The sequence below is a fragment of the Megalobrama amblycephala genome, linkage group LG1, assembly GCF_018812025.1.
Source record: "Megalobrama amblycephala isolate DHTTF-2021 linkage group LG1, ASM1881202v1, whole genome shotgun sequence".
Taxonomy (NCBI): domain Eukaryota; kingdom Metazoa; phylum Chordata; class Actinopteri; order Cypriniformes; family Xenocyprididae; genus Megalobrama; species Megalobrama amblycephala.
Genome location: NC_063044.1, coordinates 75,299,750 through 75,317,921, shown reverse-complemented (window position 1 = coordinate 75,317,921; position 18,172 = coordinate 75,299,750). Strand labels below are relative to the sequence as shown.

Sequence of the window (18,172 nt, the reverse complement as noted above, 5' to 3'; positions counted from 1 at the left end):
CTGATGCCTGTGCGAACATTATATAATTATATGAAGTTGCATAATGACTTCAGTGCCAGTTCACCTTTCACACACACAGCTCGATTGCAGGCTATGGAGGTCCCCTGTTGGATAGGTATATCAGAGTTGCAAGTCCCCTCTTGGTATGTTTTTTTTTTTTAAATGTTTACTTGAAGTTATATTATGAAAAAAGACCTTAAAGGTGCTCTAGAACGTTCTTTCACAAGATGTAACATAAGTCTAAGGTGTCCCCAGAATGTGTCTGTGAAGTTTCAGGTCAAAATACCCTATAGATTTTTTTAATAAATTTTTTTAACTGCCTATTTTGGGGCATCATTAACTATGCACCGATTCAGGCTGCGGCCCCTTTAAATCTCGTGCTCCCTACCCATCGAGCTTGTGACTGTAATAGACAGTGCATAAACAAAGTTCACACAGCTAATATAACCCTCAAATTGATCTTTACAAAATGTTTGTCATGCATACTGCATGCATGCTTCGGATCAAGTGAGTATAGTATTTATTTGATTGTTTACATTTGATTCTGAATGAGTTTGATGGTGCTTCATGGCTAAAGCTAACATTACACACTGTTGGAGAGATTTATAAAGAATGAAGTTGTGTTTATGAATTATACAGACTGCAAGGGTTTAATAATGAAAATAACGACAGTCTTGTCTCCGTGAATACAGTAAGAAACGATGGTAACTTTAACCACATTTAACAGTACATTAGCAACATGCTAACGAAACATTTAGAAATACAATTTACAAATATCACTAAAAATATCATGATATCATGGATCATGTCAGTTATTATTGCTCCATCTGCCATTTTTCGCTATTGTCCTTGCTTGCTTACCTAGTCTGTTGATTCAGCTGTGCACAGATCCAGACGTTAATACTGGCTTGTCTAATGCCTTGAACATGGGGTGGCATATGCAAATATTGGGGGCGTTCATATTAATGATCCCGACTGTGTTATGTTGAGATTCTGAGGTCTTTTAAACAAACAGAGGTGGGTAGTAACGAAGTAAATTTACTTCGTTACATTTACTTGAGTAGTTTTTTGGAAAATTTGTACTCTTTAGAGTAGATTTAAATGTGGGTAATTTTACTTTCCCACATTGTTCCTCTCGTTACTTTATTTTCAATGCAATACTGTAAATGCGTAGTTTATTCTAAGCACGCTAGGGATGTAACGATTCACTCAACTCACGATTCGATACGATTCACGATACTGGTTTCACGATTCGATTTTCTCACGATTTTTTTTAACAAAATGAGATTTAAATGAGAAAGTGTCTTTTTATTATTTCTCAGACAAAATGCTGTATATTTCTTTGTGAAATTGAAATATCTTTATAACAACTAAATTGAAATTTTAAAACAAATCCTAAATCAAATAAATAAATAAATAAATAATACAAATAAAAGAAATCTCTTCATATGAGTACATGAACAAGACGTTTATTTGCTCTATTACAGGCTGAACTATCTGTAGCCATTTAAAATTAGAGGCAACCACTGCATTTTAATCACAATCCCAACAAAGATGCTGTTTGAGCAGTTTTTAATTTAAATTAGATTGTATAATTTTTAACATCTGAAGCAAAAACAGAATGTTCAGACTTTAGCTTTGTGAAATTATGCTACATAAAACTTCATAAGAGCAGAAGGGCTGCATGAGAACGCAAATTCACTGTCTGACAGCAGGTGGCGCTTATGGAACAGCGGCAATACAGCGCTTCCATGGTTACCGCTCTAAACAAACAGCGCTGTGCGCTAAAACTATTTTAAAAGCCATTGTATGGAAGTAAGATGAAAAGAAAATACCATCTAAACTTTTCTGAACACAGTCAGTTCTCCTCAGCTATACATTCATATAACCCCCCGCCCCCAAATGTATCGCGATTCATTTAGCATCTCAACCGACTTGAATAGTCACATATTTTAATCGATTTTCAACCTGTTCCAGATGCATCGTTACATCCCTAAAGCACGCTGTCTCTTTTTTCATGAACGATGCCCTATTAAGAAATGAATCACTCTTTTGAGTCGATTCTGTTCAAAGACTTGATCAAACAAGTTGGCAAAACTGTCTAAATTGGTTGGTTCAGTTCAGTTCCTGCACGCGCTGAATCGACGGAAGCGGTTTCTCACTCGGAGTGTTCTATGAAGTGGCAGTGGATCTACAGTCAATTAAAAGCAAATCTGCAAATGCATCAATTGTTTGCCAGCGACAAAGGTCTTTATTAGTTGAACTGCGTATGCTGTCTGTGAACAATTCCACAGGTAGGCTACTATTGATTTAATTTGATTTAAATTCATACAGCCAATAGCCAACATATTACAACCAAGCAGATTATTCCTACGCCACGATAACAGTATGTAGCATTTCTTTACCGTTTTTATGGACATATATCTTTATTTATACATTAAATAAGCTACCATTGTTCAGAGATTATGAAATGAACACCCGGTTGCGCAGTGGCCGCGCCGGCGACCTGTTCGTATTTAAAATGAACGCCTTTGCCTTGACACAATTAACCAGTTTACACGCGCCTGCAGAATAATACATTTGATTACATTTTGGAGAACAAACAGAAGATGATCCGTCAATGTGCATTTGATCATTGTTTGTGTTCAGATGTTATGAGCGTGAGCACATCGAGTTTCTCTCTTCTTTCAAATGTAGCTGTATACATTATTATTATACAAAGCAAAAGACTTGAAGTGATATTTGGGCTACAGATGCCAGAAATAATGCTCGTCTCTTTTGTGTTTGTTGCAAAGATGCTAATTATGATAATAATTTAAATATAGATTATTTAAATATATAAGTACCTGTACTTTTACTTGAGTACAGTTTTTGGATACTTCACCCACCTCTGTAAACATAAGTAGGAGGAAACAATGGCGTTTGAGACTCACTGTATGTCATTTCCATGTACTGAACTCTTGATACTTAACTATGCCAAGGTAAATTCAATTTTCAATTCTATGGCACCTTTAAAAGAAAATTTTGTATGTCGTATTGTTAGTAATATAGGCGTGTATAGGTGTGTGTGTGTGTGTATGGTGGAGTTGAGTAACTGGTGCTGAGGATCATTTCTCATCAGCAGCCTGATAATATAAAGGAATATACAACAATATAACATATTGAGACCACCATTTACATAAGTATTCAAAACAATCGATTTCTTGGTATAAAGTATGCCATTTTTAGTGCGATGTCAGGCAGTGTTATTGACGTGTGCGCGCGAGGCGCCGGCGTGATCACTTCATCCGCTTCCTTACACCAGTGAAAACAACTTAAAATACTCAATTTTGGTCATACATAAACTGTAAAGAGTTTAATCATATCCGTGTACACTCACAATAAAAAAAAAAATATATATATTTTTGTGAAATAAAGAAAACAGGTACCACTTTCTTCCATCTTATAGTTTCCTTTCCAGTGTGGGAGGAGCTTCACTGGTGATGGGAGTGATGTGGGAGGAGCTTCACTGATGAATTCCAGTGTGGGAGGAGCTTCACTGTTGATGGGAGTGATGTGGGAGGAGCTGATCAGCCAAAATCAAAAATAAGAATCAAAATTAGTTAATAAGGTTGTTTTATAATAAATGACACTTCTAAGCATTTGCGCCGCTGCACTCATGGTACGGCAGAAAAGCTCCTTGATTACTACGCCGGAATGAGAGTATAGTTCCTAGCCATATCCGCCTAGAAAATCACAACTATTCATTTTCTGTCTGTCTTAGTACATGATGTAACTAAGTTTGTAAGTTTTAAATAGGTAAAATATTGAAACTCTTTGGTCATTTTTGAGCGAGATGCTAACGGTCTAATCAGATTCAATGAACTATGCTAAGCTATGCTAAAAGTGGTACCGCCAGAACCGGAGATCGGCTGAATGGATTCGAAAACGGTAAAACTCAACTGTTTAACTCTAGGAGAGTTGGAAAATGAGCCTATTTTCAAAAAAAGTGGAGTGTTCCTTCAAAACAACAATGGCTAGAAGAAGAGAGGGGAAAAATTAGTGTTTTCATCAGCGGTCTGAGGCTAATATTACAGCAAAATAAGTTTAACATTGTGTAATACATTTAAACCCATAAAATAAGGAAATTAAAATAAAATTACTGATTATATATCACTGTGTCAATTGTTGTCTCCATATGTATTATTATTATTAGCAATGAATGATGCATCAAATTAATGTAAGCATTCTCCCAAAGCATCATACACATTCACAATGCCACTATAGGAAAGTTAAATCAGTGCACTATACAAATGCAAAGCAATTGAATGCATTATAAAATGAAAGGGGGATAAAAAAAATAATATTGATAATAGTATATTCAAATTTAGTCCACAACATTATAAACCCAATTACACAAATTCTATAATTTTATACAATTTGAGTTAAAGAACTGAACATACCTAATAAGAGAAACATCCGTTGCGCTAACTTCTAACTGTGCACAAACCATGACAAGCGTCGCGTAAAACTCACATAAATGGACCAATACACAGAAATACATTTGCATACTCGACTCCAAACACATTTCGTTTTATATTTCATGAACTTTGACCAAATAAATAACTTTAAACATACCAACAATGGCTGGAAGACGAGAGGGGAAAAAAGGAGCGTCCTGCCTCATCAGCGTCCACTCGCGTTCTGACGCGACGCGCGCGCTCCTTAAAGGAACAGAGACACAGATAAGCATCCCGTTCGAACAAACACTGCAATCAATGGTTCCCACTCACAACATTGTGCAGGAATCCAACACTCAGTCAAATTACTGACTTAAAATAACTAGAAAAATAGCTTTGGGAAGTTTATAATGTAATATAAAAAAATGAAGTAAAGGGTTATGATGGTGTAGGCTACTATACATTTAATAAATTTAACAACATTTATAATATTAGTTAGCAAATCTTTGTTATTATGCAGTGCTATTCCCAATTCAGCAATAGTTTTTGTTTTTTTCACTCACCTCAAATCTTTTAAATCACTAAAGACAATATTTGTTCATATTCGTTCATTGATTTGTTCAGGTTACGTCGTTCCTCCAGTAGGTGGCGACAAGTCTATTGTCATTCACTCTGAGAAACATTTCTAATGTTTGCATTACATCAACTCCAGTGTAAATTCACACAGACACCAGCGCAAACATTCACAATAGTCATTTTTCCAGTTCTGTCTAGTTATTTTTATAGTTGTAAAGGAAACTATGGAGGACCAAACCTGCAAAAACAATGAATAAATAAATAAATAAATAAATAAATAAAAGAAAGAAAAAATGTTTAAAAACCCATAGCCTAAATAAATAGATGAATAAATATACAAGGAAATGTAAAAAAAAAAAAAATAATAATAATAATAATAATGTGTATTTACACTTTTATTTCCTTATTTATATATATTTTTCCCACACACTTATTTATGTATTTATTTATTCATTCATTTTATTGCAGGTTTGTAGAAGCGGAGCGTTTTTGATCATCAACCGTTGGCGGCTGATGACGTCACAGCTCGCGCGTTTTCCCCTCACTCAGTTTCAGCGTCGAGTCTTCTGAGGAGAGTCGAGCAGTTCAGGGTATTTCTCATATTTACATGTTATTAACTATCAAACACACTTTATACAGTTTGATCAAGCGACAGGTTCACTTCTGTGTTGTTTTCATCGAGCACAGCGATACTTGTGTGTCTTTTCTGTCGTCTTCCTGCTGAAATAAACATTTAGTGCAGCATGTGAGGAAAATATGTTGAATTCATTCATACCTGAGCGATTTTGTGTTCGTTTGTGTGATTGTTTCGATGTTTTATAGTGATAATAACTGTTACTGAATGTCAAAGTTTGAGATCTGTGAGGAAAATATGATGAATTCATTCAGACCTGAGCGATTTTGTGTTCGTTTGTGTGATTGTTTCATGTTTTATAGTGATAATAACTGTTACTGAATGTCAAAGTTTGAGATCTGTGAGGAAAATATGATGAATTCATTCAGACCTGAGCGATTTTGTGTTCGTTTGTGTGATTGTTTCATGTTTTATAGTCATAATAACTGTTACTGAATGTCAAAGTTTGAGATCTGTGAGGAAAATATGATGAATTCATTCAGTCCTGAGCGATTTTGTGTTCGTTTGTGTGATTGTTTCATGTTTTATAGTGATAATAACTGTTACTGAATGTCAAAGTTTGAGATCTGTGAGGAAAATATGATGAATTCATTCAGACCTGAGCGATTTTGTGTTCGTTTGTGTGATTGTTTCATGTTTTATAGTGATAATAACTGTTACTGAATGTCAAAGTTTGAGATCTGTGAGGAAAATATGATGAATTCATTCAGACCTGAGCGATTTTGTGTTCGTTTGTGTGATTGTTTCATGTTTTATAGTGATAATAACTGTTACTGAATGTCAAAGTTTGAGATCTGTGAGGAAAATATGATGAATTCATTCAGACCTGAGCGATTTTGTGTTCGTTTGTGTGATTGTTTCATGTTTTATAGTCATAATAACTGTTACTGAATGTCAAAGTTTGAGATCTGTGAGGAAAATATGATGAATTAATTCAGTCCTGAGCGATTTTGTGTTCGTTTGTGTGATTGTTTCGATGTTTTATAGTGATAATAACTGTTACTGAATGTCAAAGTTTGAGATCTGTGAGGAAAATATGATGAATTCATTCAGACCTGAGCGATTTTGTGTTCGTTTGTGTGATTGTTTCGATGTTTTATAGTGATAATAACTGTTACTGAATGTCAAAGTTTGAGATCTGTGAGGGGAATTGATGTGAATCTATCTCAACTGCTGCCATTTTATTTCTACTCTTTTAACATCTTTGGCAGATCAAATACATTAACAGATCTGGGTAGTAACTAGGGGTGTGACGAGACTCGAGATTGAGTTCACGAGACGAGACGAGCTCTTTACACACTATTTTTAAGAAATCCTCAGTGGTGAAATACATGACTAGAAAAAAATATTCTGCAGGTGTATTTGAAATGTTTTAACATCATCTTGTAATGAATGTCATTTCAGTTCTACTTTCTGAGACTGAATTATCATATGCAGTAAAAGACAACAATACTCAAGCACTGTAAAAGGTTTTGCCACAAACTCAACTGACTGACTTCTCTTCTGTATGATTTCAGTCTCTTCAGACCTTACTGTACATGATTTATGAGCTTCTACAACTTTTGACCTCCTAACTGAACTCCTTTCCACAAACTGATCATAAAAACAGTATAAATTAAAATGGTAACACTTTACAATAAGGTCTCATTTATTAACATTAATGCATTAACCAACATCTACTAACAATGAGAGCATTATATTTGCTACAGTATTTATTAATCTTTGTTAATGTTAGTTAATAAAAATAGTCATTCATTGTTAGTTCATGATAGTTCACAGTGCATTAACTAATGTTAACAAATGAAACCTTACTGTTTGTGCTTAATAAGATTAAGAGAAAATTGTTATTCATTTTTATGGTAACACTTTACAATAAGTGCAACTATAATCGCATTCTCTCAATATTCAAAGTGCAAATAAGACCAATTTTTCTCTGATACAGAGCTAAGAGATGGTTACAACTACGCTGCCCAGCCTAAGATAGCTTTCATATTGAGAGATATTTGTATTCATCAGGGAGCCGCTTTCAAAATGCGGAGTACTGAAATCGCGTTTGAATGCACGCTCGCGTTTACTTTCACTTTCGTGATCGCGCGTACTCTGTAAATATGGAGCGGCGGAAACCGTTATCCACCTGAATTAAATGCTTTTTATTTAAATACAGAGCAAAACCATAGTGAAGGCATAATGTAAACGTAGCGGTGGCATATCCTTTCAACATCACGAGACTACTTTTTGCCTCGACGAGAAATCTCGTCACAGTTTAGTCTCGCGAGATCTCGTTACACCCCTAGTAGTAACTGATTACATGATTATGGATTATGTAATCAGATTCCAAAAATTAACTACTTGTAATTAGATTATATTACATTTACTCCCAAAATGGCAGTCAATTTTTCATAATTCTTTGATTCTCCCGCTTCTTCTTTTTTGTATATTTTTAATTTTTTTCTTTCTAAAAATGTCTACTGCTTATATATATTCAGAAGGTCTTGTGTAGACTTGTGCCGATATTCAGTAATGCGATAAATCGCGATAATGAATATGCACGATATTGTAATCGTGGGCACTTCAGAATACCGTAAATAATTTATTACCAATTTTAAATTTTTTATAATGCAATTAAGAATACTTTACCCATCACTCCTATAAAATGCACAACACCGCTGTATTCTGCGTCAAAAGGACACGCGCTCAGATGTAAACAAGCCCAACATGCACGAGAAGCACATGACGGAACGAGTGAAGGAGACGAGCTGAATGAAAGTGCGCGTTCACTCTCTGACAGCAGAGGGCGCTGATGGAACACCAGCATGCAGCGGTTACCACGGAAACCGTGCAAACAAAGTAACTGCGCTGGTGAAGTTTTTAAATGCTTCAAACAGCCATTATTTTTTTTGTAATCTCAGTGTTGTTCATCACAGCACCAAAAACTGAATAATTAAAAAAGACTTAAAAGGATATTTATTTTCAAACCTAAACATTTTTATATTTTAATCTGGACTACAACATGCCCTAATGATTAGAAATGTTCTGATTATTTGTTATTGTTCAGTAACACTTTGAGACATACGGCTTCATTAGTTAACTTGTTAATTAATTATTACCAAACTGACAATGAAAAATACTTATAAAGCATTAATTATTCTTAGTTAATGTTCATTTCTTAGTTACTGTTTAATAACATTACTAAAATCAAAAGAACTTATTTAATGGACCTGAGATAAAACTAACAATGATCAGTTGTGTTTCTAAACTAACATTAACAAAAAATAAAACTTTCTGTAACATATGTAGCTGTTGCTCAATCTTAGTTAATGCATTAAATAGAGACCTTATTCTAAAGTGTTATCTGTTGTTCTTTATAGCCTAATTCTTTTGCACTTTAATCTGTTTGAAAATTTCACTTTATATATTTTTTTGTAGTGTATTATTGTATTTAAACATTCAGAGTTCTTTTTGTTTTATTACAAAAAGAGTTCTTAAACCTGTTAAACTATGACAACATTTTTTTGCAACTTATTTTAATATCGTGATAATACCGTATAAAAGCTTCATCAATTAATCGCAACATGAAAATTTGATACCGTCACATGCCTAGTCTTGTGCAATTGCAAATAACCAGCTGTCATGTGAATATCACTGAAAACTGAGACCCAAATAGCAGTTGATCACTGGATTCACAATATATATATCTTTTTTAGTATGTTTTGTTTTGATTGTTTTTTGTTTTATAATTGTTCATTTTAAATGATACATTTGTATAATTTACTTACGTAATAGTTTTTCATTACACTCCATCACAATCCTATTTGGGAAACCATGACTTAATGTAATATTAATACACTTAATGTTGTTGACAAATAATGGAATATATGTTCTTTTTCTTTGTATTTTTATATCAGTACGAGATTATCCTATTCAAATCAATGTGATAAATGAGTTTAGTCAAAAGTAATCTAAAAGTAATCAAAAAGTAGTCAGATTACATTACCTTAAATTTACCTACAATTTTTGTTATGTAATTTGGAATCAGTAACTGATTACAATTTGTAAGTAATCTACCCAGCTCTGAACATTAGGCTAATTATTGCTTTGTGGTGCTCTTTATTTTTAAAGGTTTTAAGATCATTGTTAGTTTCTGTACAAAACTCGCATGTTAATGATCTTATTACATTGCAGTGAGTGATTAGAAAATCCAGCTATGTTAAGATGGACATATTATGTTGTAATATTATGCTGAGTGTTATTATTGTTTGTTTGTTCTAAGACGGTTCTTAGATGTGTCATTTAGTATAAAACTTGGTAACTAATATATTTTTGATTTTGGCAGATCAGCTTCTCCAACACTGAATGACCCAGAATGAAACGCACTGAAGAAGAAAGAGGTTGGTGTTTATTCTTCATTCCATGGGTGTTGGAAGCAACAAAAGAAAAATGTGGGTGGAAAATTGTTTTAGTGGAGTAGATCCCATATCTGGTGCCTTTTATTTAAACAATTGTTTTTATAGTGTAAGGATGTTGGTCCTTTTCAGGGGTCTGAGCGCGGTTCGAGTGATTTTTGGTCCATATTTGAACACTCCATATGATCCCAGACCCCTTTAAACCGAACTGAACCGAAACCATCTTGGAAGGTGGTCTGAGTCTGGTTCGCTAAAAACACGCAATATGAACACAAACCGATTTGGTCTTACTTGATTTTTCAGTTCATAAATTCCAGTGTGGTTTCAAACGCACAAATCCACTGTTCATCATGGTTGCTGCTTCTGGCAGATCTCTACAAATTATTCACAGCGTACACTTATTTATTGTAATTTCAACCGCTTCCAAACTGAGATGTGGCTGCACACTTTGCCAGTTTAAAATGGTTTACAGCGCACACACTTAAATCACGAGCACAGAAGCCAGCTGTCAGAGTGCGTGTACTAAACTGAATTATCTTAGTGCGTTTAAAGCGTCAAAACCACACAAGGTTCACATAAACAGGTGGTTTTGTCTTAAGTAAATGTGAACATGTATGTGTGTCGTGTATATTGGACCTGTGCATTACTGTAGTTCTTAAAGTGACAGCAGCCTAATAAAAGAGTCAGTAAGCTATATACAGTGAAGAATATGAAGTTTTGTTATGAAGCATTTCTCACTTGAATGCTGAATTTAGGCATGCTTTACCTAGAAAATTTAAAGCAGTTTATTTCATTTGCATCTTTGCATCTGTCCTATTGATTATTATTTTCTATGCTGATGCTATAATTATGATTCAAGGAAACAATTAAAAATAAATGTTATTTACAAAGGTGGATGTGTGATATAGTGCAAGAATATGGAGGTAGAATTGCAACAAAATGTATGTTTTTGTGTAAAAGATAAACAATTTAGAGTTAAGCTCATTAAACAGCAATTGTAGCAATGCCATTTTATAAAATAATAATAATAATCTTTACAAAGAAATATCATGGTTAGTGAGGTACATACAGTGTAAGTGAATGTAAATTTTGAAGGCCATTGGGTCAGCCATCAAACACTAAACTGGACTAGATCCAAAAAGCAACAGTATAAACACAAGGATCACATTCCTACTTAAGTGGACCAAAAAAGGATCTCAGTCCTCTTTTAGGCACAGTGTGAACGTGAAGAGAACTGGGTCCTTTTTCACTTGGTTTACCTCTTGGTCCACTTAAAGGGTTAGTTCACCCAAAAATGAAAATTATGACATTCATGTTGTTCCTCACCCGTAAGACCTTCATTCATCTTCAGAACACAAATTAAGGTATTTTTGATGAAATCCAATGGCCTCTATTGAGAGCAATGTCACTGAACCTCTCACAGGGCTCCAGACAAAAAAAAAATTAAGGAGCCATTGGCTCCTATAGGGGGAAAAAACAGGCACCAACTAATTTTTTTAAGAGCCAAACAACAAGGAACTTAATATTTTTAAAATCACTAACTTTTAGTCATCCTGTTGTGTTTATATATCTCCCCTTTACAGTTTGAGCATTTCCATCTTAACATCTTATCTCTGATTTTTCTGGGAAATGAATTATTTTCACAGGGAAAAAAATAAAAAAATAAATATATATATATATATATATATATATATATATATATATATATATATATATATATATATATATATATATATAAAACATGTTAACAATAACATATTAACACAAAATAATAGTTATTTCTATAACTTTGTTGTTTTTTCGATATCTTTTGAGTTATGGAACAGTTTTTGTCATTGTTTGTAACCCATTTTTTGTACAATAAATTATTCAAAGAATAACAACCTACCCCAACATTGCTTAGTTCTGGTGAGTTGTACTAAACTTCGATTCGGATTTCGCTAGACAGTGTTTTTCAGGTAAGAGGTAACAGTCCGGATAAACGCGCTTGTCCAAACGCAACTTGTTAACTTTAATTCCCTTGTAGTTTTTTTTTCTCATTAAACCTAAGGTTTCATCAGTGATTGTACATCAAGAGCAAATACATGTTTGTGTGCATTTTGTTTTGTGCTTTTAGCAGAAAAAAGCGCTCGATCGTCTGTGTGATGACTGCGCATTGCGCACAAGCGCCAAGAGAACTGACAACGAGCAAAAACAACTCATTCCAGCGAGAGATCGCCTCTTTTTTATCACAGACCAACACATTTTTTATCGAATTGAGATGTTTATTTCTTTTAGGCATGTCCGTGCGTGCCGCGAGATCGAGAGACGTCCCACCCGCCAATTATTCAATATGTAGCCTAGCCTACTTTGAGGAAAGTATTAAAATATTCTACAGAATGAATAGTCTTGTTTTATTTGTTATATCATCATGTCATTGTATTAGAAACAGCCTCACAGCATTGACATTCGCAACATGAGTCAGGAGAAATTGTGCATCTCTTTAGTTTACAGATTACATTGCAGGAGAACATTTGTTTTAAATGTGAATTATTTTATTTAAAAGTAGACATTTCGTGCTTTCTTCAGACGTATGTTTCATGTTTGTGTGATAATTATTTGCTGAGTTTCAGTTCATTTTTAGACGTTTCAGAAAGATTCAAAGACAGATGAAAGCGCATCCTGTTTTTTATTTTTTTATTTTACAAAAGCAGAAGGTTTTGTTTTTACTGTGAGCGTACACAATTAAAAGTAGACCATTTGTAGTTTGTGATGTTTTGCACTAATCTGTATCGCCAAAAATGACGAAGTAGTTGTTTCAAGCTGTCATGAGGAAAAATCCATCAGAAAGCGCCGGCGCGTTCGTCGGCCAGAGGGTTAAAGAAAATGTAGCCTATTTAGTTTTATATATATGTTTAAATATTAGACTAATAATACTTTTTAAATTTAATTTATGTTGATTATGAAAAGTGAACAGCATGACTACAATGTCAGATATATTTTCTAAAAATAAGATGCACAATATGTCAGGAGACATGCAGTAGGTCAGACGTGATTTTTCACCACTTCATTAAGTTTTGTTTTGTAGTAAGCCTTTCTTTAAAGTTAATTTCATCTTGTATAAATTGTATCTTAATTTTAATCAATGTTTTATCAACCAATTGCCTGGATTTAATAAATAGGAAGAAAACCAAGAACGTCGGGTGTGAACGTCATAATTAATTGATAAGATATTGTTGGTCGAACAATATATTTTAGTTGAACATTATCTGTAGACATACTGAAACCTAGCTGGGACCTTAAAATGATCATTAATACTCATGTTATACTATTTAAGGTACTGAAGACTTTTATGCCCTTAAATTTGTCTGATGATCATGAGCGGAGTAAGTAAAATAATGAAAGTGATCAGCATGATTGATATTCAAAACGTTAAGCACGCGCTGTATTGTGTGTGTATCTGCAGTCTGCAAATTTATTTGAAGAAATATTGTTGCAGTTGTCTCCTTTATGCAGGAGCAGAACCGTGTGTTTAAATTAGGGATGTGTCACAATTTTCGAATATTCAATTAGTTTATTTAATATATAGAATATCGAATAGGCTGTGCGATTTTCGTCTTAAAAAAATCCTCATGTTTTCAATGGTGACACGTTCATGTATTTTATTTATTTATTTTTTATTATACCTTTATGTAACCAGGGAAGAAAATAACATTGAGATAGATATTTCATTTAAAAGTGAGCCCTGGCCAAGGTAGCAGCACACAATAAACAAAAATTAAATTAAATACATAAAACAATAATCACAACACACACATTTCCAACAATAAAACAAGTTTAAGAACAAGTGCAGACGGATTGGACTGTTCAATTAAGATATAGCTTAAACTCATTAATTGAAATAAATACACTAAGTTTCAATGATCTTTGAATCTCATTCCAAGCAGTTTATGCACTATGAATAAAAGCAGTTTTTCCAAACTCTGTCTTCATTAAGGGAACATTTAAAAAAGTATATCTACTTGAACGCAGATTATGCCCTTGACTCTTGACAGACAATAAACTATTCATATACAGAGGAAGCTGGCCAACTATGGCCTTGTACACAAATATAAGCCAGTGCTTGTACCTTCTTAAATGAAGTGAAGGCCAACCCACCATTTCATACAATGCACAGTGATATGAGTATAATGATTTGTACGAGTTATGAATCTTAAAGCAGAGTGATAAACAGAGTCCAATGATTGTAAAAGAGCCTTAGTGGAATTTCTGTAAAAAACATGTTGTGGCAAAAAATCAACTCCGAGTCTACTGCATAAGAGACAAACACGTCCAATTGTCTTTAAAGCTTTTATTTCTTGCAAGAAAGGTCAGACAGGTCATACAGAAACACAAGTAGCTGCAGAGTGTAAGACCAAGAACGAAAGCTTCCCCTCACTTTTATATCTCTAACCTCCAAGGCCGAAGCCTCTGTCCTTTTACCATATTTGGAACATCCCTTAGTGGCTGTAACTTTCCACACATTGTTTAGCAGAGACATGTTTTTAACATACATCTTGCATGTCCCCATATCATATCTTGCTCTTTCTATTTCTAACATCTATGTTAACAATATGTTAAACATTACCAATGAAGCCAACATCATATCATGTTCCATAAGCATCATATTTCACAAGAATACAGGTAAAAAGCATATGAAAAATTAAAATTTCCACAACAATTCCCTCTTCTTATCATTCATTGATAACTAATGATTACTTCTACTTCATTTCACATCACACTCTTAAATTTGTGAAGAAAGTTAGAAAATGCTTAAGGCTTTTCCTGTGGGGATAGACCCTGTGTTTTAGCAAGCTAAATAGGATAGATAAAGAATGGGCTTTACCATGAAGTCAAATACCTCAGTCACGTTTTACTATCACATTCTTTGAGGATTAACCACTAATCATCCATATTCATCTTAAAGTATCTTATACAGGAAATTTAAGTTCTTACGTCACATTTATGCTTTTCATTTCTGATCTTCATACAAACAACAAATTCAATACATCACCCAATCATAGAAATCCTTCATTTTACAGACATATAGCATGCAAATTTAGGTTCTATAACATCTTATCTGATCAACAGATCCATTTTGTAGCCCACGATGTGTTATTGTCCAGCCTCAGTGGTGATGTGGAATTCCTTGACATCATTCACCTGTACACAAACTTTAGACAGGATAGAAAACATTTCTTTGCAATAGTTCAACATGTCATGTTCACACAATTCTGTTGACCATTCGTTGTTTAGCCCCTTCTATTCCCAAAAATGAGCTCTTCCAACCTAATTTAAAATTTTCAGGCATATTTTCAGCCATACATTCGTTAGTTACCCCCAACAATGGGCACCTGTGTAGATAGTCACAATTCATCCCCTTTTTTGATGTATTGTTCATCATCAATTGATCATAGTGGTTGGAGACATGTTTCTCTAAACAACATTTGCCATCAACAGTAAACTAAAATCCATCTTCAATTCGGCAACCAGATTTCCTCCAGCTTTCTCTGTCTCTGAACATGCTCTGTAAAGAGTTAGAAAAATCAAGGTTATTTTTCAGATAACAGATTACACACAGTCTCCTGTGTCTGCTCCAGCACTTCCTAAAGAAACAGAAACTTTTTTATTAGTTTGGGCACAAACAGAAATTCAAACCACAGCACCCCAAAGATCGTCTACCACTTTCCACCTTGACTTATCCCTTGTATTCTGTCACAAAAGCTCCTAACTTCTCACTGTAACTCACATTGTCACTCTTTTCAGCCCAGTCTGTAGTCTCAACACACTGTCTGACAAACAGGACCACTTTATTCTTATGTTTAGCTCAAAATTTAGCAGGTACCTCAGGCAATGCTGGGTGTACTTCTGAAGCACAATTGTTTACTGTTGAATGATTTTCTTTACTCTGTTTCTCAATTGGTATTACAATTCTTTTATTAGTCAGTCTGCCCCCTCCAGTGAGGGTCACAAACTCATCTGCTTATACCAAATAGAGGACAGTAGCCCTGAAACCAACACTTCACATTCCATGGTCACAACTTATCCTTCGCTATTCCAGTCTGTTGTTTTGTCTCTGAAGACAGAGCCATCTACAAACAACACGTCCTCACAGTTATCAAATGGTTTATCTAGCAGGTCAAGTCATGGTGTACAGACTTGATCAAGGATAGTCAAACAACAATGATGTTCCTTCTCATCATCCTTTGTTCTGTGAAGGTTACTGGGCTCTCTGGATAATTTTGTTTACTGCCAGTGTGTCACTGTTTCTCTGCCGCCAAGTCTATATTTTACATTTAGCATTGTGATCACACATAGCTGACAGTGTTTACATTCAGACCCCAAGTTAAATTTAGACAAGGGGTTTTAACTCATGGATGGCAACCTTCAATTTCACAATTCCAATTTTCCATAAATACTTAAACTTACTGATCCAGAGAGTAATTCAAATCAACATCATAAATGACAAAAGTGGTCATAATTACCATTAGTAGACAGAGCTGGATAAACAATCCACTTAAAGCTCGTCCCATGTTCTGTATCGTCTTTTCATCAGATTCAATCAAAATATCTGCTTCTCCAAATTTCTCGTTTCACTTAACCCATCTGTAACGATAAAACACTCATTCACACTAGTCAATGACATATACACTCTCTATGGGGACAGAATATTTCCCCAAACTAACACATACAAAACATAGAGTCCAGTCACTCTCGCACTCACTCACACTAGACACACATGACTATAAACTGCTCACTTTCAAAGTTGCTTTTGGTGTTAATTCTAAAAACACATCTTTAAACTTCACATTGTTCTGTAGATCTTTACTTCTGTAGTTTTTTACATGATCTTTTATTCAGTCTCAAAGCATATCTGTTCACTATAATTATTTTTCACAAAAGTCAGCTGGGTTGTTTTGGTTCTAGTCTCATTGCTTTGTTTTGTTTAAACTTTAGCAAACTGATAACAGACAGACAGAGTGTCCTTGCCTCTACCCCAGCCGTCTCTCTCTCTTACTGCACAAATAATCAATTCAGCAGCCTCTTAAGACTGTAACTTAGACTGAATTTAACATCAAATTACTATACATAACCCTTGGTCAAATGTAAATGTTTTAACTTTTAAATAAAGAAAACATTACCACCATCGAAAATATGTTATGCCAGTTGCCATTTTTGAGGGTTATCTTTAGTTTTAAATGCTGAATGCACTTAACTTTCTCTTGAATCTGCAAAATCAGTCTTCATCTTTAACACCACCATTGCCTTGGAATTATCCTACTGACCTGCAGGAGTAAAAACTATGATTGAGACACATTAGTTCAAAATCACACAGCCTCATGAATTCAGGGATTCTTCATCCTGCTGAATCCTAAACTTCTATACAGTTCTTGCCAATAGGGCAACCAACATCATGTTACTAAATTTTACTCTGGTCTCCCCAGAAATTACGGACAATCACCTCATGTTCTCAGTCGGCTCTTGAAAGCTCATTCCCATCAGCTCTATATCAATAATCTCCTTTTCCTCAGGGTCTTGTCCCCTGGCATAGTTGCTTGTCACAATGAAAAACAAGCCATCTCAGGAATGCGGTTTCTGGTGAGTGGTATAGAGGAACATTTTTGGGGCAGACTGCTGTACCTCTGACAGCTCCCCCCTTCATGATGCTGCTGGCCTCACAGACATCCTGCTCAACTCTCATACCCATCTCACATAAACACCTCCCATCAGGGTAGATGCCCAGTGGCGGCGACAACCCCTGCCTTAGGTTGTCCTCATCTGGCCAAAGAGGATCTTACCCGTCATTGAGAAATCACCTCGTGCACACTGGTACCCGCTCTTTCCCATTCCAGATCTTTGACAGTTTTCTTCAACAGAATCAGGTGTTTTCTGGAGCTTAGGGAAGTTGCATTCAAGAGCCACCAGAGCCATTTGACTGCCTAATAGTGTTAAAACATGGAGACAGGTTAATAACAGCAGTATTTAATCACTAAAATCATTAGACTGTGCATTCTCTCAGCAGCAACATATCCGTGCTGAGAATATACTCATTGATTTTAATTCTCACAACTGTCCATTCAGTGTAATGTTCTGCCACATCT

General features: G+C 34.7%; 2 protein-coding genes across 3 annotated transcripts in view; one reads left to right on the top strand and one right to left on the bottom strand.

Moving 5' to 3' along the window:
* LOC125247564 (CXADR-like membrane protein) overlaps nucleotides 1-18,172 on the bottom strand; it is an 824,350-nt gene that overhangs the window by 79,641 nt on the left and 726,537 nt on the right. The window lies entirely within an intron of this gene.
* Nucleotides 5,501-18,172, top strand: part of LOC125247613 (zinc finger protein 239-like) — a 29,549-nt gene continuing 16,877 nt past the window's right edge. Inside the window, exons 1-2 of one of the 2 annotated variants that reach the window (XM_048159015.1) lie at nucleotides 5,501-5,605; nucleotides 9,983-10,037. In XM_048159015.1, coding sequence (XP_048014972.1) covers nucleotides 10,013-10,037 — 25 coding nt within the window. In that variant the 5' untranslated portion in view covers nucleotides 5,501-5,605; nucleotides 9,983-10,012. The remainder of the gene's footprint in view (nucleotides 5,606-9,982; nucleotides 10,038-18,172) is intronic. The other variant, XM_048159017.1, reaches the window with a different exon arrangement.